This window comes from Lissotriton helveticus, chromosome 8, assembly GCF_964261635.1.
Source record: "Lissotriton helveticus chromosome 8, aLisHel1.1, whole genome shotgun sequence".
Taxonomy (NCBI): Eukaryota; Metazoa; Chordata; class Amphibia; order Caudata; family Salamandridae; genus Lissotriton; species Lissotriton helveticus.
In genome coordinates this window covers 840,786,506-840,807,320 of record NC_136069.1, presented here as the reverse complement: position 1 = coordinate 840,807,320, position 20,815 = coordinate 840,786,506, and the positions used below count along the sequence as shown (strand labels likewise).

At 44.7% G+C, this 20,815-nt stretch overlaps 1 protein-coding gene across 1 annotated transcript in view; it reads right to left on the bottom strand.

Moving 5' to 3' along the window:
- Window positions 1–20,815, bottom strand: part of LOC144772946 (adhesion G-protein coupled receptor G2-like) — a 1,412,864-nt gene that overhangs the window by 563,102 nt on the left and 828,947 nt on the right. Inside the window, exon 11 of the mRNA XM_078657647.1 lies at window positions 9,192–9,205. Coding sequence (XP_078513773.1) covers window positions 9,192–9,205 — 14 coding nt within the window. The remainder of the gene's footprint in view (window positions 1–9,191; window positions 9,206–20,815) is intronic.

The following is a 20,815-nucleotide window of genomic DNA, read 5'->3' as shown; positions in this document are numbered from 1 at the left end:
TGCACTGTACCACAATCAACTGTATGCTTTTTCGCTTTACAAGAGTACATTCTCTGCCACTCCACTAAACCGCACTTCACTGTACGTGACCACACTGTACACTTGTATAATTATCTCGATTAAGTTGGATGGCACTGTACTGTACTCTACTCTACTATATAGCACTCCACTCTACATCAAAACTAGGTTTTTGAGGACGCCTCAGATTTAATTTATTATGGGTGCAGCCAGCACCCTATGATCTGTCACCTGACCACTAGGTAAAGCTGCTGGGTGAAGGAAAGCTGCAATCTTCGCAGGGTCTGAGGGAGGAGGGGCCATGTTAATTGTTGAGTAGAACTCTCAAAATACTTTGTTAATCCCACCTTGGGTTACCGTGATTTTCCCATCAAGTATATGTACCTGGAGAATCGGCACTGGCGATAGGTAGGGCCATATCAATCGTGCCACTAAGGTCCCAGATATGTCCACTTCAATGTGCACTTTTTGTGTATACGCCCTGTAATATATCAACTGGAGTTGCTACAGCAGTTCCGCATGTGTTCATCTGGCTTCCTGGAGCTGGGATGTGCTTGTAGTGCTCTTTGCTGCCCTTCTTTTCAAGGGGCTTAGGGATTTATCAAGCCTGTCAAGTTCGAAGAGTGTGCCCTTCTGGCTCCCACTATTGTTCTAAATGTCTCCCATTCTAACAATGCGGAGGAGGTTATCCCGGGGTTTTTGCCGGAGTAATTATCAATCATCTCGGCTAGAGTCTCTCTGAAGGCTCCGTCCTCTAATAAGCATGGTTGAAATTTCCATGTTGGAATGTATTTATTTATTCAAAGTTTTATATAGCGCAAACTAGATCCTTACAGATATCAGAGCGCTTCACAGAGACAGGGGTAGGGGCAGCAGGAGTGAACAGAGTTAATGGGAGCAGTATAATAGTCACTAACATAATAGGATAACAGTAAGGTACAGAAAACATATCAATATACAATCAGGTAACAAATAATATAAGACGGCACAGGTCATTGATCCCACTACAGTAGGGATGGGGGCAGGTACACATCCCCATGTATATGTGATCTTGAGAGGACAGTGGTCAGAGATAGTTTTACCTAGATATGTAGCACGTGTCATTTTTGGTTGCAAGTATGAGGAGTAGAAAAATCTATCCAGCCATTAATGAAGCAAATGTGGAGAAGGATAAAATAAGGATTTCCTGAGGCCCTCATTATGGCCGTGCCACACATCCAGGAGTTCCAAACTGTAAACAACGTTTATCCCGAAACTTTTTCAACGCAGGGAATCACAACGCGGTCGTTACAACAACCGCATTGTGATTCTGCATAGCATTACTCCGCAAGTCGGAATAACAACTTATGGAGGGGGGGGTGTTGGATTTAAAATCCAACACCTTCCCTAGTGTCCGCACAGACTGGAGTTGAAATAGTAAATTATACTATTCTAACATCCAGCTCCCCCCCTCCGCAAGTCGTTGTTCCGACTTGCGGAGTAATGGTATGCGGAATCACAACACGGTCGTTGTAACGACCGTGTTGTGATTCCCTGAAGGGAAAAAGGCTGCAGAATAACGTTATAGATTTGTTCCCAACTATCTACCCATTACTTAGGAACCCGGACCTGACGTGCCAAGCCAGTACACTGAAGGGGAGGATAAGACCCGTCTAATGTTATTTCCAGCACCGCATTAAAATCCCCTCCTAATATCCGTGGGTAATGGGTCCAGTCTGACAGTGTCATACACAAATAGGCAAGGAGTGCACCATGTTCGATGTTCGGTGCGTAAATACATCCCAAAACCAGAGGGTCGCCATCTAATGTGCCCTTCATCAATACATAATGAACTTGTGTGTCGATTATAGAGTCTATAACTACAAATGGAACAACTGCAGGGAGCCATATTGGGGCACCCCTGGAGTATGCAGAATAGATTGTGCAGAGAAATTGATCGAAAGCAATATATGATTAGCGTTTATGTATTTGTGCTAAAATTCTGTGCCACTTGTGTATTGACTCCATGCCCCTCACATCCCATGTCATCACATTATAAGTATTCAACACAGTAGACATCCCCGGGTTCACATAGTCATTCACTTGTGACATCTTCAGCACATTCCGCCAGCCCGAATATTCAAGTAATTAACTTTGATAAACTCGGCTGAACCTTCATCAAATACTCGGTCCGGTCACAAACTGCCATCCGACTATACTGAAAGCTAACAGTAGCAAAATAATCCAAAGTAACTATGTGCCTTCCCCTATGGGGGAGGCCATCTCAAACCCTAATGAGCCACTGCAATTGCATAGCGTGTGCAATACTGTTGAAGTATGGGGTGCCCGGACCCGAGACCCAACATGATGTGCCAGCAGGATGAAAGGGCCCATTAATTTGCACCTGAAGGGGTAGTTCCTTTGAAGGGACAGACTAGACCCTATTTGGGGTAGAATCAACCGTGTCCGACCTCGATCAGGGGGGATCAGTGTGGTCAGATTATGATGCCCTCACACACCTGGCATGGTGTCATGCTTCATCATAGGCCGCTCCTCCTCAAGCCAGCTCTGCAATGCCCGACGGGCCTGTGGGCTCTGTAGCGGAGATTTTTTGATCCATAAATGCGGTAAGTTGAGTGCATGTGAGGGCTTGGTGGTGAAAGGGGTGGCATAAAAGAGTCTAAGGGAATCCAGAGAAGTTTTAATCAAGTTGGGGTACCTTGACACAGTAAAACCAGCGATGCTATCTAGGGGTAATAATGTACCTACACTCTGTGCTTTAGTGTGAGGTAAGACCATGATATTGCCCACTATGAATTCTGCAAGCAATAGGATTATTTGGAAACAATCTAAGTGCGAACTGTTCCATATTGGCCTCAACACTCACAACAAATTTGGAATAAAAGATGAACCGCATACTCTAGATGTGAAAAACAGTCTCCACATCACTGAAAGCACCAAAGACAGCCCCCTGCAAAACTGAATTAGGAAAACCTGCATTTCTGCCTGGAGATCCTGATGGCTTTCTTAGCCCAGTGGCGTAACGTGAAATGAGTCTTCCCTTTCAGATGTGTGGGGGCTACAGAGGGTCCCATATCCCACTGATATTCATTGGCCTTGGGCTGAATAAGGTCCCCTTTAAGGTCGGTGGCTCCCTGGAGGGTAAAGGGCCCCACTGCACTACAGTGGCTGACATACGCCCCTGTCTAAGCCAACAAAAGAAATGAGCAGAAACAAGAGTATTTTCCGGATGAGAAAACATCATTGCTGAAAGGATCTGATAAGTGGAGGCTTTATTAAATGCAACATGAAATCAGCCCCTTCTTAAGAGAACAGTGCTCTATTCTCAGCTCTAGTAATTAGCATGATTTTGCACTGAAGATATTCGCCACTAAAGAACCCAATTGAAAGAAAGACATTTTCTTTAATATCTTCTACTCATCCAGGCTTTAACTGAAATCTATACCAACCCCTAATTTTGGAGTTTTAATACTAAATCGAACATTTTTCTCTTCCCTGTTAGTGCTTTGATTCAATTTGCTTCAGGAGTCAGGTGTGCACATCTGTTAGTAAACTGATGTCACTGACTTATACATGAAAACGCTTCCTTCACAACGCCCTTGTTCTCAAGAGCTTCCTACATTGAAAAGTTAATTTCTTCAATGTATGTTTTCAAACACTAACTAGCATAACAAGCATTAGCAATACCATAGTTCTGCCCTTGGAACCTTAGAAGGATTTAGTAATGCAGTATATTGTGCAGCCCCAGAGCTTTTGGGGCCCGAGTCACTGATGAGCAAGATTCTTTTATGCGCAACACTGCTATTGCACCATGTTTAAAGCACATTTCCAAACCACACACACCTCTAAAAGTCTTACTACAAGCAACACCATTTTCAATCACACACTCCAGAGTCTGCCTTCCAAACGCTGAAAACCAGAGCAGCTTAGAAACTGTGAAGGGCATAAGTGTTAAATCTAGGGGGCGTGGTCTACGCGCCGAGGCAGTATGGCGGATCCCATGTGACCTCCGCCGCTTCACGGAACTCTAACGGCGGTTTTGTGCCTCTTTGCATACTTTCCCGAGTGTTGAGCAACATTACTGTTCTTCCGACGATGCAGTGAGTTTCATGACCGCTTTGTGGATATCCGCATACCTTCATTCAGCCGCTTTCCGTTTCGCCCTGTCAGAGACGCAAGTGGCGGCCATTTTAGGTCGCTGCGCTCGCGTCTGAAGCCCTGATGATTTTCGGCCGTTTTTTATGAGGAAACTGTTACCATGCCTACATACCTTCATTTTCTTTCCATATTATTGCTCTTTTGTGTTGTCAATGCCTAAATCAACCTGCTCCTGGCATTTTTTTTAGCAGATTTGGACTGCTTCTGAAACTGTGCATCATTATGATATTCAATCTTCCACACTATTCAGCCTTTCCACATGTAACATTCAATGGCCTGAGGATATGGAGCAGTCTTTTCTTCAGGTAGTGCTATCATGTGTTCTTTGAGATGCTTTAAACTTCTCTGAGGGTCAGCGCTGATTTGCATATCGCCATTGTCTAACCCAGGGTGGTGTGGAGTGGAAAAACGATGGATTTGGGCCCAGATCTTTGGACTGGGGTGAATGTGTGACATTGATCCACATTCTGTCCATCACTGTTGTGTTTGCATTTAAACTTCTCTGAACCACTTCTAATCCAAGGCAATTTCACCCTATCAGAGACGGGAGCGGCCGCCTTTTTAGGTCGCTGCGCTCGCGTCACACTACGCTGCCAAGTGTTGCCGCTTCTTGTGAGGTTTTTTACCTTTTTCACTGTTCCTCTTTTGTCTATAATAAATGAGTCAACTCTTTACTCATGTTACCTAGTGGATTTGGACTGCTATTATCTATATACCACTTTTCATGACTCAGTTTTCCTCATTATTCAGTTTTTTTCTTCATGCACTTACCAATTGTCTGAGAAAATGGAGCAGCCCCCTCATCAATTATTGCTAGCATTTAGTTTCTGATATTATTACATCTTGGAGGAACTTCTCAATTTAGACTCATCTTGAACAAAACTATCAATATAAGTATTCTAGTCTCTTTTTCCATGACAACTGTTGCGCTTACTTCACTTTTACTACAGCAGGTGATTTCTTGTGTAATTTACAATGGCTAATGACATTCATAATGCAAGATCTTCTGTATCTGGGACAAAACCAAAAAGACATAAAAATTATCCACCTTCTCCCATTCATTCCTCTCAGAATCCTGTTTTGGACTCTATACTAGACCATTTATGTCCACAACCAATGAAAAACTAAATCAGATTGAGGAGAGATAGATTGTTAGGGAGGGTAAGGTTCTGGAACTAGAACAACGTGTTAGTGACCTACAAGATGTCTCTTCAAAGGTCCCTCTACTAGAACAGGAAATTCATAAACTAAAAATCCATACTGAGGACCTTGAAAATCTAAATCGCAGAAATAATCTACGCCTTTATGGTCTTCCGGAAAACGTTGAAGGTCCGGATATGGTATCATTTCTACAGAAACTCCTCCCAGAACTTCTAGATCTTCAGGTGTCAACAAGTCCCCTCAACATACAAAGAGATCACCGTTTGGGACGTCTAAACCCTAACGCTACCAAACCACGTGGAATCATAATGCTCTTCCTAGAATTTACTGAGCTGATTAATGTACTGAAAGCTGTAAGACGTAAACGTCGTTTCATTTGGTCTGGCCATAATCTTTTCATTTCTCAAGATATCTCCACTGCTACAAACGCACGTCGCAAAGAATTTCTTGCTTTACGTCCTCAAATGAGACACCTCAAAATCCAATATGGAATCCTCCATCCTTGTCTCTGCAAGATTACACATGATGGTCGGTCCCGCTCATTTAATGACCCGGAAAAACGTAGACAGTATCAGCAGATTTTTTCATCTAATGGAATGGATACTAATAATTGACTTTCTTATTTTTCAGGAATACTCCTTTGAATCCATCTAATTTGTTTAATCCATGTTCTCACACTATTTGTTTTCCTTCTCTTCATGAGGTTATTTTTCTCCTCCTTTATACCTATTACTGAGGTCCGTGTCCTCTGGCGTCACTATGTTCCTCTTTTTTTTATTTCTTTTCTTTATACAGATCTTGCTGTTATGCCTTGATCTGTTCACTTGCTTCTTCTCTCCACTTCTTTTCTCTTCCTTTACCCTCCCTCTTCTTTCCTTTTCTTGTTATGTCTCACTTTTCATTCTGTCCTTTGATAAATGTTTTTCCTCTAAAAACACGTCACATTTTATCTCATTCGTGATTCTGTTTTATTGTACCGGCTTTATTTTTAATATTATGTCTTTCTTTTCATATGTTGATCAATGTCTTTCCATTTTCTTTACTGTTGTTTATGCAGTTTCGTGTCCCTGTTTCCTCATATACCCCTTCCTCAAACGTCATGGTTAATGTGGTCTCGTGGAATGTTCGTGGTCTTGGTCATCCAGTCAAACATCAAAAGGTATTCTCATTTAGCTAAACTTAATACCCAACTTGCTTTTTTACAGGAAACCCACTGTAATGATAAAGAATACCCAATATTAATGCAGAGGGCAATGGACCAGGAAAAGATCTTATGGTGGAAAATATGAAGCCTGCACCTAAACCTAGTATACAGCCAGTTAAAGCAGGCCCAAAGAAGAATTTAGTTGGTAAAACATCTCCAGTTATTCCTAAAATTGGGGAGGGAGTAAAAGAGGGGGCACACAAGCCTCAGCCTACACTCCAAGCAACTGCATTTGACAGTAAGATAAATGGTCACCATAGAGTGGAGAAGGAAGTTCCTAAAGTTCGTCCCCTTTGTGTGAACCTCCCCCCAAAGTCCTCACCTTATACGATTGTATTGGTGGGTGTACGTGCATTAACGGAGGAGGAGCAGAAATTTGAATCACACAGGGACCTGAAAAATAAGGTTATATATTGGCTGAACAAAAATAGAAGACTCCCTCACTCTTGTAATACAGAGATATTGGGTGTAAGAAGAGTAAGCTGGTTGGGAAAAACAACTAAGGATCTGGGTGGGGACTGTATTATAGTGAATTTTAGGGATCCCTGGGTGGTAGATCATATGACAAGAGCTCCAAGATTTGGAAGGGAAGGAGATGTTCAATCGTTGGGCTTGGAATATTTTTATCCAGAGATTTGTAGTGGTTCTAATTTTGACTTGTGTGCTCAGCCACATTGGCGTAGAGCCCATGGCCAAAATTGCATAGATCAAGTGGTTCATTATCCCCCTCTATATAATAGGTTTGAGCCTCTTACAAATTTGGATGGGGTGGATTGACCTTATACTGCACCCCGTGGTAGTTCTTGGTATAAGGTACTAGATAGATTACCACTGAAGGAAGGCCAGCCGGAGGATAGAGTACCCACGGTGGGGCGTATGGAATCTTGGATTGTCACAGAGGAATTTGGTAAAACAAAAGAGGTGGATAAGGTGGACCATGGAGCTAGTAGTCCATCTCCGGCCTTGTTAGTAAAGGAAGCAGAAGGAGAGCCACTTGTGCTGGAGAATATGCAGTCTTCATGCTCTAGTCAGAGTGTATCAGGTCAGTCCCAGTTGGTAACTCAGGATGTCCCGCTGAAAATAGCCTCCTGGAATATAGCAGGGCTGAGAAGTAAGGTGATAATAGATGAATGGTCTGAGTTAGTGGACAATCAGGATATTTTAATCTTCCAGGAGACCTGGGCGACTGATTCCATTCATCATATTGGGTTTCTTAATTTCTACAAACCAGCTATAAGAGCAAGAGTGGGCAGACCGGCAGGAGGTCTTTGTGTCTGGGTCAGGCAGACACTAGACTACCGGGCCACAGAGGTGCACATAAATAATCCTGATATTCTTGCGATAAAGCTTTCTAGGCCTAATCATAATGAAATTGTCATTATTAATGTTTACGCACGTGGCCTCCCTGGAGGTCGGAGTCCGGTCTGTATTCTAATTGATTTAGATTTTATACTTAATCTTGTAGGGAAGGATAAATTTGTAGTGGTTGCCGGGTATTTAAATTGTACTTTTGAGCCCTATGTGGGGGGTGAGGTGGACTTTCTTGCAGAGGAAGACAAAATTTGGAAGGTTCCATCTCTTGATTTGGAACCTATAAAGAAAGGGACAGAAGCAGCACTGCATTGGCTAGGTGTTTGCTTAGAATGGGGGCTGAGAGCAGTAAACGGGCGTTCCCTATCTGACAAAACTGGCAAGGCCACATTTGATAATGGTTGTAGGACAAGTCATATTGACTATATCCTTATTAAGGTTGAGCGTTGGGCATCTCTGGTGGACATGTCAGTTTTGGCCCGTCCAGAGAGTGATCATAACCCATTGGTTCTCACCCTTAACATTGGAAGTGATTTATCAAAGGTGAGACCCACAGAATGTGCCACGGCAGATGTCCTTCTAACTAATGATAGGAGGAGGGTACGGTGGAGTAGGGTGGTGGAGGATCCAGCTGTCCTTAACATGATCACTGGTAAAGTTGTAGACACAACATATGCCATTGAGGCATTGACGAACCCTATGGACGTAAGTGGTCTACACGAGCATCTTTTTAATACTTTAAGAACTCTTTTTTTCACAAACATAAAGTCAGTGGAAAATCAGTAAAGGCGATCTGGGGGCAAATGGTATAATAAATCTTGTCGTCAGGCACATAGTAGTCTTATCGCAGCACTTAAAACTCTTGATAGTGAAGTTATTAGGAAGGGAAGGTTAGACTATAAAAAGATCCAAAGGGAGGCTAAACGAGCTTGGGACGACCGCCATTGGCAGGAACTTTACGAGGCCAGCTTGTCCTCTAATCAATCTAAGTTCTGGCAGGTTGTTAAATGGGGGAGTACAGTTGACTCTCAATCCCCAACTAACCATGTTGCAGCAGAAGACTGGGTTGAACACTTTGAGTCCCAGTTCAGGAGTCCAGAAGTAGTGGCCAATTGTAGCCCAGTCGTGAGAACTATAGTACAAAGATCGCTGGGCTCCACTCCCTTATTCGATTCTAAAGATGTGGAGCTTGCATTAAGCCTGACAAAAGGCGGGAAAGCTCCTGGAATGGATTGTATCCCGGCGGATCTTTTTAAGTATGACCCTGTGGCCTGGGTACCGTATATTACAAAGCTTGCGAATGCCATTGCGTATGGAGCTCCAATTCCGGACTCCTGGCGGGGGGCGGAAATTCTACCGATTTTTAAAAAGGGGGATCGTTCATCCGCGGCAAATTACCGCCCCATCAGCTTAATTGACGCAATCCAGAAAATTATATCAAGGATGGTGCTGTCAAAAATTCAGGTCTGGATGGTGGCTGAGAAAATTCTATCGCCCATGCAGGCTGGTTTTAGGTCCTGTGTCAGTACGATCGACCAGGTCCTAAGATTCATCCTTATTTATTGGAAGGTGGTGTTCCTGGGTGGAGGAACAATTTATGGGGCTTTCGTGGACTTAAAGTCCGCATTTGATCTTGTACCTAGAGCCAAATTATGGGAAACTTTACTAGCTATGGGTATGCCGAGTGAACTTCTGAACTTAGTTGTAAGACTGCATGAGGAAAACTTTGCACGGGTTAGATGGGGTAAGCAGGGCCAGGTAACTGAGAGATTCCCGGTGACTCGTGGAGTTCGCCAGGGGTGCGTTCTCGCGCCGACTCTCTTTTTATTGTTTATTAATAGAGTTGTCCAGTTTTTTGTGGACACACCAACTGATGCCCCGACCTTAGGTGGTATGAAGTTTCCTCTCCTCATCTTTGCAGATGATACGCTTATCCTTTCTAAATCACAAAAGGGGCTACAAGTGGCATTAACCAAATGTGAAGAGTTTTGTACTGTAAATGACCTTCAGGTGAATGTAAGCAAAACCAAGTTCATGGTGTTAACTAAAAACAGACCAAGAGTAGGCCATGTCTGTATGAACGGAATTGGGTTGGAGCAGGTGGAAGTGATGACCTACCTGGGGGTGGTACTGGACAATAGACTTAAATGGAAAGCCCAGATTGACGTACTTTCCTTAAAATTCTCACAGTTGAGTGGGACCCTTATTAAGGAACAAAGAACCTCAATTACAAAAAGAATTGGGCCAGCACTCAAAATATATAATGCTAAAATAAGATCATCAATATTATATGGAGCGGACCTATGGGGTTATACGGATCTGACCCAACTTGTTAGAATACAAAATAATTTTTTTCGTGGTCTGGTAGGCTTGCCACAATCCACCCCCATGTTACCACTGCTATTAGATCTGGGTTATTACCCTATTGAAGAAATGGTAAAATTTAGGATTGTTGCCCTGTGGAGGAGGATCTGGGAAACACCTGAATTAGCATCCTTTGCTAGGGAAATTGATGATCTCAGACTTATAATGGGTTGTGGTAACCTCCCATGGTTCAAAGCCGTAAAAACAACCTTTTTTGATATGGGCCTTAATCATCTATGGTCTGACCCCGGTAATAATGTGTTTCCCTCTAAAAAGGACTTTAAGGATCTTTATTGGGCAGTATATAAGAATAAGCTTATTGTTGACTCTAATCTTTTAACTCTCACTGGTAGATTTTTAAGTCACAAGTTGGACCCCTCGTTGGAAAACTATTGGGATGCCATCACTAAGAGCAGTGACAGGAAGCTCTACCACCAGTTTAGAGTAGGGTCATTGCCATTAAGATCTTTTACACATAAATGGCGGGTGAGTCTAGGAACATCTGCATGTGGTGTAAGGACCAGGAAGAGTCTATGGGTCATGTCTTTTTTATCTGCCCAGCATATGCTGCCCCACGGAGAAAATGGTTGAAACCAACTTGTAAAAATCTAAAAACTTGGGTGGGACAGGAGGCCCTATGGCTGCTGAGGACGATAACATCGGTCCCTGTGGCCATAGCAGTAGCAAAATTTGTAGGCTGGACATGGGTCATCAGAGCTAGGTACCCTACTGACATTGAAATCTGCTAGTTTTTCATCTGAATGATTCATTTTATTGTGCTTATTCATGGACGTCTTTTTCGATTAATTTAATCTGTTTTTAAGTTTCTCAAATATCTATTTTAACTGATTTAAAAAAAAATGTAAATAAGGCTGTTTTTATGTATTGCAGTGATGTGTTGGCATCGATGGTTATTCATGCCTCTATTTATACTCAGTATGGAATGTTTTGTAATTAGTTATAAATTTATGTTTTTATGTGTTGTCTTTTATGATGAACTAAATCGAAATAAAGACGTATGAACTGAACTGATAAAGAATCACTTAAACTTAAACGACAATGGGTTAATCAAATTGTTTTTTCTACTGCTGCTGATCGTCATGGTGGTGTTGCTATACTGTTTCATAAATCTATGAATGCACAGATTTTGTCATCAAATTGTGATACTTCAAGTCGTTGGGTAATGGTGGATGCTATCATTCATTAAAGACAAATTACCTTTTTTAATATTTATGGACCTGTTAAACCAGATCCAGATTTCTGGCACTCTATAAAATTGAAACTACTATCTATATCTAATTCTAACATTGTGATTGGTGGAGATTTTAACAATTGGCTGGACCCGTTTGTAGACAGATAATCTAATTGCAAATTTAAACCAGATAAAACCCACAGATCTTTTTAATCAGCCATTTCTTCGCGTCCCCTGTTTGATACATGGAAAAAGTGTAACCCAGACACCACAGAGTTTAATTTCTTTTCTCCTGTACACCATACTAGGTCTCATATTGATTATATTTTAATTTCCAAATCACTATTACCATGTCTCCAATCATCTGAAATTAGTTCTATTTTTATTTCTGACCATGCCCCCGTTTCTACCTTTATTGACTTATCTATCTCCTCATGCAAACAAGGCCGATGGCGTTTTAACAATCACTTTCTATCAGATCGTACCTTTATATTAGAAGCAACATCTTTTATTTAAGGAATTTTTTGTATTTAATAATTTATCAGACACCTCATTACACAATACTTGGGATGCATTCAAAGCATCTTTTAGAGCCTTCACTATTGCTTATTCTTCAAAGAAAAAAAAGTTGCTAAATGCTAAACACAAAGAAACACTAACCCTTCTCAAAACAGTACACAATTACTATTCATCCAAATCCCCATCCTCATTACAATAACTTATTAAAGCTAAATCCACCCTTAATAAAAATAGTTACTACTTATGCCTGCAATATTCTCCTTAAGATTAAATCAAAATATCATGGAGGCCAAAACAAAGCAGTGAAAATGCTAGCAAATTATTTAAAAGTCAAATCAGAACGTAAAACTATTGGCCCTATCCATTCAGAATCGAATAACACACCCCTGTCATCTGATTCTGATATTATTAACACTTTTCAATCATATTACAATTTTTTATACACAGACTACTAAACCTTCCGAAGAGGACTTTACCTCTTTTTTCCAAAATATCCCCAAACCTAAAACTTTCCCAGATATTTTCCAACAGCTTGAGGAGGATATTTCTCTCCAAGAATTGTCTGATGCCCTCAAATCCTTAAAAAAAGCAAAGGCTCCTGGTCCTGATGGTTTTTCAGTTGAATTATTATTATTTTTTATTTTTTATTTTTTAAAACCTTTATTGCCAGAAAAGTCATACAAATACAGACCTACAACCTCACAGGGCCGGTCAGTAATAATCCGCATCACATTCGAAAACAGTACAAGGCTCACCAGCTCCTGGGTTCAGCCGCGATGTTACACGTTATTAAACAGGGCTAGCGGCTGTAGGTGTATAATAAAAAAGGTTTCACATTTTATATTTTAAACAAAACAACACAGAAACAAAGTCCGAGGTAATGACTGCTATCGAGGTGACCATCTCCGTCAGCAGGGGGGGGGGAATCCAGCCAATGAGGCTGGTCTAAAGAAGGATAAATCCTAAGGGGGTGGAAAGAAGGGCCAAGAGTGGACAATCAGATTATGTATTATGGGAGAAGGATGCATGGAATGCGAGGTCACGGGGACAGAGGGGTAGTAACGGAGTCTACGAAGGGGGGGGTACAAATCTCTCCACGATACGCATTCCACTGACCCCACACCTTTCCCCATTTCCTAGGCCTACCACGGGCGGTATACACCGTTTTCTCCCTAAACATACACCAATCCATGCATTCCATCCACGCCGACGCCGAAGGTGCCCTCTGGGACCCCCATAATTGGGCTATGTCCCTCTTGGCGACCATGTTGCCAAGGGCGGCCCACCGAGTCTGTGCCACGCTATAATCATTTGGCTCCCAGACGTTCAAGAGGCACCTCCTAGCCTCCGGCAATAATGACACACCCGTCACCTCTTCCATAATGTCATGCACGCGTCTCCAATAAGACACCACATCCGGACACTCCCGTATGATATGGAGAAAAGTAGCAAGCATACCACAGCCACGCCTGCACAACCCATCCAGTGAATAACCCATCCTCATCAGGCGTGGACCCGTGACATAGACGCGGTGTAAAATCTTCAATTGCACTAGCCGGAGACGCGCCGGAATCGCCACTTCCTTCGGAGACGACACCGCGGCCTGCCAGTCTTCGTCATCCAACTCAAGCCCATCCGTGGTCCAGGCATTACGAAGCTGTACAAGGAGGTCAGAGCGGTCGATAATAAGCTTCTTATATATAAGAGAGATGGTAATGTCAGGGACATGTCCATCAAGCACCCGATCTTCCAGGGGGGAGGACTCCGGGACAACGGTACCAGCCGGGAATACCGACGCTAATGCATGGCGAATCTGAAGATAGCGGTAGTATTCCCTATCACTCAGGCTATATTCCCGCTGGAGTTCGGCAAAAGTCTTGATCCTGTCCTTGATCAGGAGGTCCCCTACTCGACTAATGCCTATAAGATCCCACTTGTCGAACCCCTTCGTTGCCCAGAGATTCCCTAGCCGTTCAGCCGCATAAAGCGGAGTTGCTCTGGTCAGCCTGTTCGTCCATCCCGTGGCAGCCGTCGCACTAGTCCATACTCGCACCGCAACCCCAGTAGGACCAGTAAGTTTCTTCCTAGCCGCCTTTGAGTAAAGTGCCCTATTGTAGTCGCCACCCGGTAGCTGCCATTTGTCCATCTCGAATGCAGGGTTAGGGGTTGGACCATACATGGCGTGGTTGATAGCACTCAGCTGAGATGCCCAGTAATAGCGCTTGATGTCGGGCAGCGCTATACCGCCATCATACCAAGGCAGAGTCAGTTTCGATAACGTAATGCGAGGCCGCCCGCCCCATACCAGTTGCCGTTGGAAGCCCTCAACCTCACGGAAATAACTTGCGGGGACCAGATCGAGCGTATTTTGAAGGGCATAAAGGAATCGGGGGAGAGACATCATCTTAAACAGGGCGGCCCTTCCCAATGGGGACAGCGGCAAGCCACACCAAACCGCGACATCCGATCGCAGCCGACGAAGCGGCGGCAGTAAATTCCTCTCGTACCTTACCGCAAAGTCCAAGGAGATATACTTAAAGCCGTCATGCACTACAGGTATCGGGCAGACACGGGGCAGTAAGGGCATTTCTCCAGTGAGCGGATAAATACAGGACTTGGTCCAATTGATGGTCAAGCCAGAGTTTCTCCCGAAGGAGCGCAACACGTCAAACAACACTCCCAGTGATTTACGAGGGGAAGTTAAGTACAACGAGATATCATCTGCATACAGTGAGACACGATCCTCATATCCCGGGGACCAACTAATGCCCTTAAGCGACGGCTCCCATCTAAGCCACGCGGCAAGGGGTTCAAGAGCAAGTGCGAAGAGCAACGGTGACAACGGGCAGCCCTGTCGCGTGCCTCTGCCAAGAACAAAGGACTCCGAGGCCCTGCCATTCACCACCACTTGAGCCAATGGTTGTTCATAGAGGAGCTGGACCCACCCGTGTCAAAGGCCATCGAGGCGTCCAAAGAAACCAAGATGGCCGGCTCACGAAGTGCCCCCGCCCTCGCCAGAACGCCATTAAGACGGCGAAGGTTGAGCGCAGTATTACGGTGGGGAATAAATCCCGACTGGTCTGGATGTACTAAGTCGCCAATTACTGTAACTAGACGATTCGCCAATACTTTGGCCAGAACCTTAGGCTCAACATTCAGAAGCGAGATTGGTCTATACGATGAACACTGCTCACGGGGCTTCCCATCTTTATGAATGACCACAATGGACGCCAATCTCTGATCCCGGGGAAGGAGTCCGAGATCTCGCGATTCCAAGAACATTTGACGTAGATGCGGCGCCATCTTATCCGGGCATAGCTTATACAGCTCCACCGGAATACCATTCGGGCCAGTGGCCTTACCGGAACGAAGGGAATGGATAGCGAGCGCTATTTCATCAGCGGTAAAATCCGCTTCCATAAGCTCCTGGTCAGATTCCGAGAGGCTAGGCAGCGCGATATCTCTCAATAGCAAATATGAGTCCTCCTCCGGCCTGTCCGAGACCGGCGCGTAAACTTTCTGGAAGTGCTGAGCAAAAACCGCGACTATCTCAACAGGGTCCACAACCCGCGAACCGTCCACCTTTTCCACAATAGGCACAACCCTATTCAACCGCTCTCTCTTGCCCAACCAAGCAATCAACTTCCCGGCCTTATCACCAACATCATACATTCGCCCCTGTTGTACACGATACGTCATCCTGGCTGCATCTGTCACCAGAGCCTTGTAGTCAGCCTGTTTAAGGGCCAGAACATGCAACTTCTCAGGTGTAACCCCAGATCCCAAATCTTCCTCCAAAGCTGTGATTTCATTTTCAAGGCAAACAACCTCCTCAGTCTTACTTTTCTTTGCCCTAGCAATCAAGGATAGGGCCTGACCCCGAATCACAGTCTTATAGGAAGAGGACACCGATCCCATGTTTTCATTAAAGTAGTGTTCCATGCATTTAACCACTGCAGCCCTAGTTCTGGGGTTGCGTAGGTGCCAGGGGTTGATCGGGGCAACACAGCCCTCCGCTCCCAAGGACAAATCAATCCCAAGCCAAAGCGGAGAGTGATCCGAGATCCCCCTAGCCAGGTGTCGTACTTCCGTTACGGAGACCATCTGCACCGCTGGCACTAGGATATAGTCAAGCCTCGAAAGACTACCATGCGCTCCCGAGTGAAAGGTGTACTGTGCCTGTCCAGGGTGCAGTTGCCTCCAGCTATCCACTAAACCCATTGCATCTAGGAAATCACCCAACCATGACTGCGATCTCAAGAGAGTTCTGGGGGGGTTACGATCATCATCGCCACTAACCACTGAATTGAAGTCGCCACCCATTATCAACATGCCTTCGGGGAAGCTCAAGACCACCCCACCCAAATCAGAGAACGTAGTGGACTGTAGACCTGGTGGGACATAGACAGAGAGTATGGAAATCGTCTTCCCCTCCCATCGCCCCGTAATGGCCGCGTATCGGCCACTATCGTCAAGCACGACGTCATCTATCTCCAAGGGGAGGGAGTTACGAACCAAGACGCCCGCTCCCCTCGAACCCGTGGTGAAACCCGAGTGCGCCACCAGACGATACCCCCCCTATTCAGCGCATGGCAATTGTTCCATATCAAATGAGTTTCTTGAAGCAACACAACATCGGGTGAAAGACGTTTCAAATATTGCAAAACTATCCCCCGCTTGATCCTATCACCCAGCCCGTTCACATTCCAACTCAACACCCTCAGCCCCCTACCCCCATTATAGAAATGTAACCAGTGTCCCCCCCCCGCATAAAGACAGTCACGTCCAGCGAATTATGCATCGGAATGAAACCTCGGAATAAACAAAGAAACAGAAGCCCCCCCCCGCCCCCAAGAGAGTACCCAACACACCCCCCCACCCTGCACCCCTGCGTCGATCCAAAGAACCACCCCAACTTGCAGTGTGCCTGTCGCCCCATTAAACTAATCTACGAAAAGAGAGAAGAACCCCTTAGAGGAGGAAGAAACCCGATCCCTCCCACCCCCGGGCAAACAATATACATGTGCTCAGTAATAGTCAAACCGCTGCTGCAAGTCCATATAGTTGGCCCTCCGGTGGGGACTCACTCCACCCATTCCTCCAGGCCACCTTCAGCACCGCCAGACTGTTCAGATCGGTCGCGCTGCGTCGGCAGAGTATCAAGCCAGTCACTAGCAACCTCCGGGCGATCAAAAAATAAAGTGCGCTCCTCATATTCGACCCTCAAGCGGGCCGGGAACAGCATAGCGTACTTTAGGCCCATGTCTCTGAGGCATCGTTTCACACCCGTGAAGCTCATGCGCTGTTTTTGCACTGCCTGCGTGAAGTCCGGGTAAAAACTAACGGATGCATTGTCAAATTTCGTGGGCCCTCCGGTGCGTGATGCCTGGAGAATAGCGTCTCTGTCCCGAAAGTTGAAGATCCTGGCTATAATGGGCCGTGGCGCCGCTCCCAATTTAGGCTTACCACCTGGGACTCTGTGGGCACGCTCCACGGTGAAGAAGTTACTGAGGCCCTTAGGTGCCAAGTGGTTCAGCACGAGGTCCTCAACCAAAAGATCCGTAGACACATCTTCGGAACGCTCCGGAACGCCAATGATGCGGACGTTGTTTCGCCTGGCCCGGCTCTCGTAATCATCCAGCCGACGAGCAAACAAGTCATTAAACTTCCGGAGATTGTGGACCTCAGTCTGAAGGTCCGAAACATCAGTAGTGAGACTTGCTGTTTTAATGTCCAGCGATTTTACCCGCTCATTAGTCTTTGCAAGATCTGTTCTGATGAGGTTGACCTCGATCGCCACAGTGTCTATCTTCGAGGCCAGTGTCTCGTACTGCTGGCCCATGGAGGTCCTTACACAGGCAATGGCACCCATGACGTCTCGCAGCGTCAAGTCGTCTGTCGCAGGAGAGTCCTCTCCGGATTCACCCAGGGTTTTACCCAGCCCCCCAGGGGTGCCTTTCGGGCGGGCGAAGCGATCAATGGTATTAGACTGAGTGGGGCCTCCTCGGTTCGTGATCCTGGTGGCCCGCTTCTCGCTCTCAGGTTTACCCGACATGGCGGCCAAGGAGTCCTGGCAGGCCTCAGGGAGGGTACGGCGAAGGTAGCTCTCTATAATTCCGCCATGTACAATCGAGAAATACGAGAGGCAGGAGATGCGCTGGGGGCGGGCTGCCAAGTGCGGGCCAGCAGTACTGGCAGGCAGGAAGCCACGGAGGACAGTGACCAAAACCGAAACCGAAAGTACCACGAGGGTTGCGATCAGACCTCAGTGACCGTTGTTGTTCGATTACCACTCGGGTACTTCGGCAAATCGAGACCGTGGGCGTCCGCCGGTGTAGGCCATAAAGTTCGAGATGCAGCAAGTCCGGTTCCCGGCGGCAAAATCGAATTCTGAAAGACAATTACGTGTCAGCAGGGCTTCTTCTAGTCGAACCCGTCGTCTAAATCAGGATATTGAACCGGATAGTCGTAGGAGGTGGAAGGGGTCTCGGGCGCCCTGTGCTCACGCGTCCACCTTGGATCCGCGCGAAGCTCCTCCAGTTGAATTATTTTTAGCCTTCAATTTTTGCCCCTAAATCATTAGAATTTTTTAATTCTTTCATTTCCAACTCCAAGGCCTGTGGCTCTTTTTTGGAAGCACTTATTATTGTAATCCCTAGACCAGATGAAGACGCCTCCTTTTGCAAAAATTTCCGCCCTATATCATTAATCAACTAGGACTGTAAAATGTTCGCGAAAATCTTAGCATCTCGCCTTGAGAAAGTTATTCCCATCATCATTAATCCAGACCAAGTTGGTTTCATTAAAGGTCATCTGGCTTCTGACAATGCCAGAATGTTTTCCAATATTCTTGCTCTTAGCAAAAAATATCCCTCTCCATTAGCTGCATTATCTCTAGATGCAGAAAAAGCATTCTACCGAATTAATTGGGATTTCATGCTTCACTCTCTACAATGGTTTGGGTTTGGTCCAAAGTTTATTTCATTTGTAAAATTATTATATACAAATCGAAAGCTTCTGTTTTTTGTTAATGGTCTCTATTCTCCGTATTTTGATCTCCAAAGAGGTACTCGACACGGTTGTCCCCTTTACCCTCTACTTTTTTTTATTGTGCTTAGAACCTTTTCTGGAACGCATTAGAAATAACCCTCTTATTACTGGCTTTAAAATAAAATCCCACCAAATTAAAATATCTGCTTATGCTGATGATGTTCTTATCTATACGTCTGATCCTGTATCATCCTTACCCCCTTTTCTACAAGAGATTTCTGCATTTTCTAAGGTTTCAGGTTATAAATTACATTTCTCAAAGACGGAGATTTTACCATTAAATCCTTCATGTTATCAATATATGTTTGATTCAACCAACTTTACATGGTGTTCTCAAAAAATTAAATATCATGGTTCATGGTTCTCCTCTAACATTCATGATACCTTATCCCATTATGTTCATGCTTTAAAACTTAAACTTACTCATTTGTTGAATCTTTGGTCACCTTTATTTCTATCATGGTGGGGTAGACTTGATACAAATAACATAATGATTGTTCCCCAGATATTATTTTTATTATCTATGTTACCATTTAAAATACCCAAGTAGTATTTTACTCAGATTAATTTGTTATGTATTACATTTCTTTGGAATAATAAACATGCACGTATTGCTATATCCAAATGGATTCGTCCCAAGTATGAGGGGGCTGGGAGATTTCCTGATTTTAAATTTTATCATAATGCTTTTCAAATTCGTCAAATTTATGCTTTATCCAAAGATTATCAGGATTTACCCAAACCCTCATGGGTTCATGTTGAATGTTCATTGCTAATTGATTTCTCAATACGTGAAACTGCATACATGACTAACTGTACTTTCATCTCCAAATATCCAATTTTGAAACACTCCCAATATTTGTTACATAAACTTTTCTTCAAACATTTTGACAAATATCAATCCTTTCTCGCCTCTTCACTGTGGTTTAATAAATACATCAAGTTTCGTCACAAATCATTTTACTACAAACAATGGAAAGAAAAGGGCCTATTTTATGTCAATTAAATGATTGTTAATAATGTGATTTTACCTTTTCATCAGTTACAAGAGACTTTTCACTTATCTGACTCCTGTATTCAACAATATAACATTTTAGCTACCATATTATAAGAGTGTGTACAAGAGTGTGTGGGGAGACACTTGCTGATTTTCGAGTGGGAGAGCCCTCTGTGTGCCGTTTTCGTTTCTAAGGCTGCTTTCTTTTCACAGTGGGAGACACTTGCTGATTTTCGAGTGGGAGAGCCCTCTGTGTGCCATTTTTGTTTCCAAGGCTGCTTTCTTTTGCAAGCTTTTGTGTGCCTGGGCGCCTCGCCTCTCTAAGGACGTTAACTTTGGACCTTGTGGGCTGGAACTGGAAATAACAGGGCTGCGAGCGCCAGGTGAGGGACAGGGACTCCATTGCCCAGGAGTCCCTGCGCTGCCATCATCACCTGCACCTGGACGCTCTCCCTGTTTGCCCCGCCCCTTGAACACCGATTGAAAGGTGCCTGCCAGCTTTTGGACCAGTGGGAGACACTTGCTGATTTTCGAGTGGGAGAGCCCTCTGTGTGCCGTTTTCGTTTCCAAGGCTGCTTTCTTCTCACAGTGGGAGACACTTGCTGATTTTCGAGTGGGAGAGCCCTCTGTGTGCCGTTTTTGTTTCCAAGGCTGCTTTCTTTTGCAAGCTTTTGTGTGCCTGGGCGCCTCGCCTCTCTAAGGACTTTAACTTTGGACCTTGTGGGCTGGAACTGGAAATAACAGGGCTGCGAGCGCCAGGTGAGGGACAGGGACTCCATTGCCCAGGAGTCCCTGCGCTGCCATCATCACCTGCACCTGGACGCTCTCCCTGTTTGCCCCG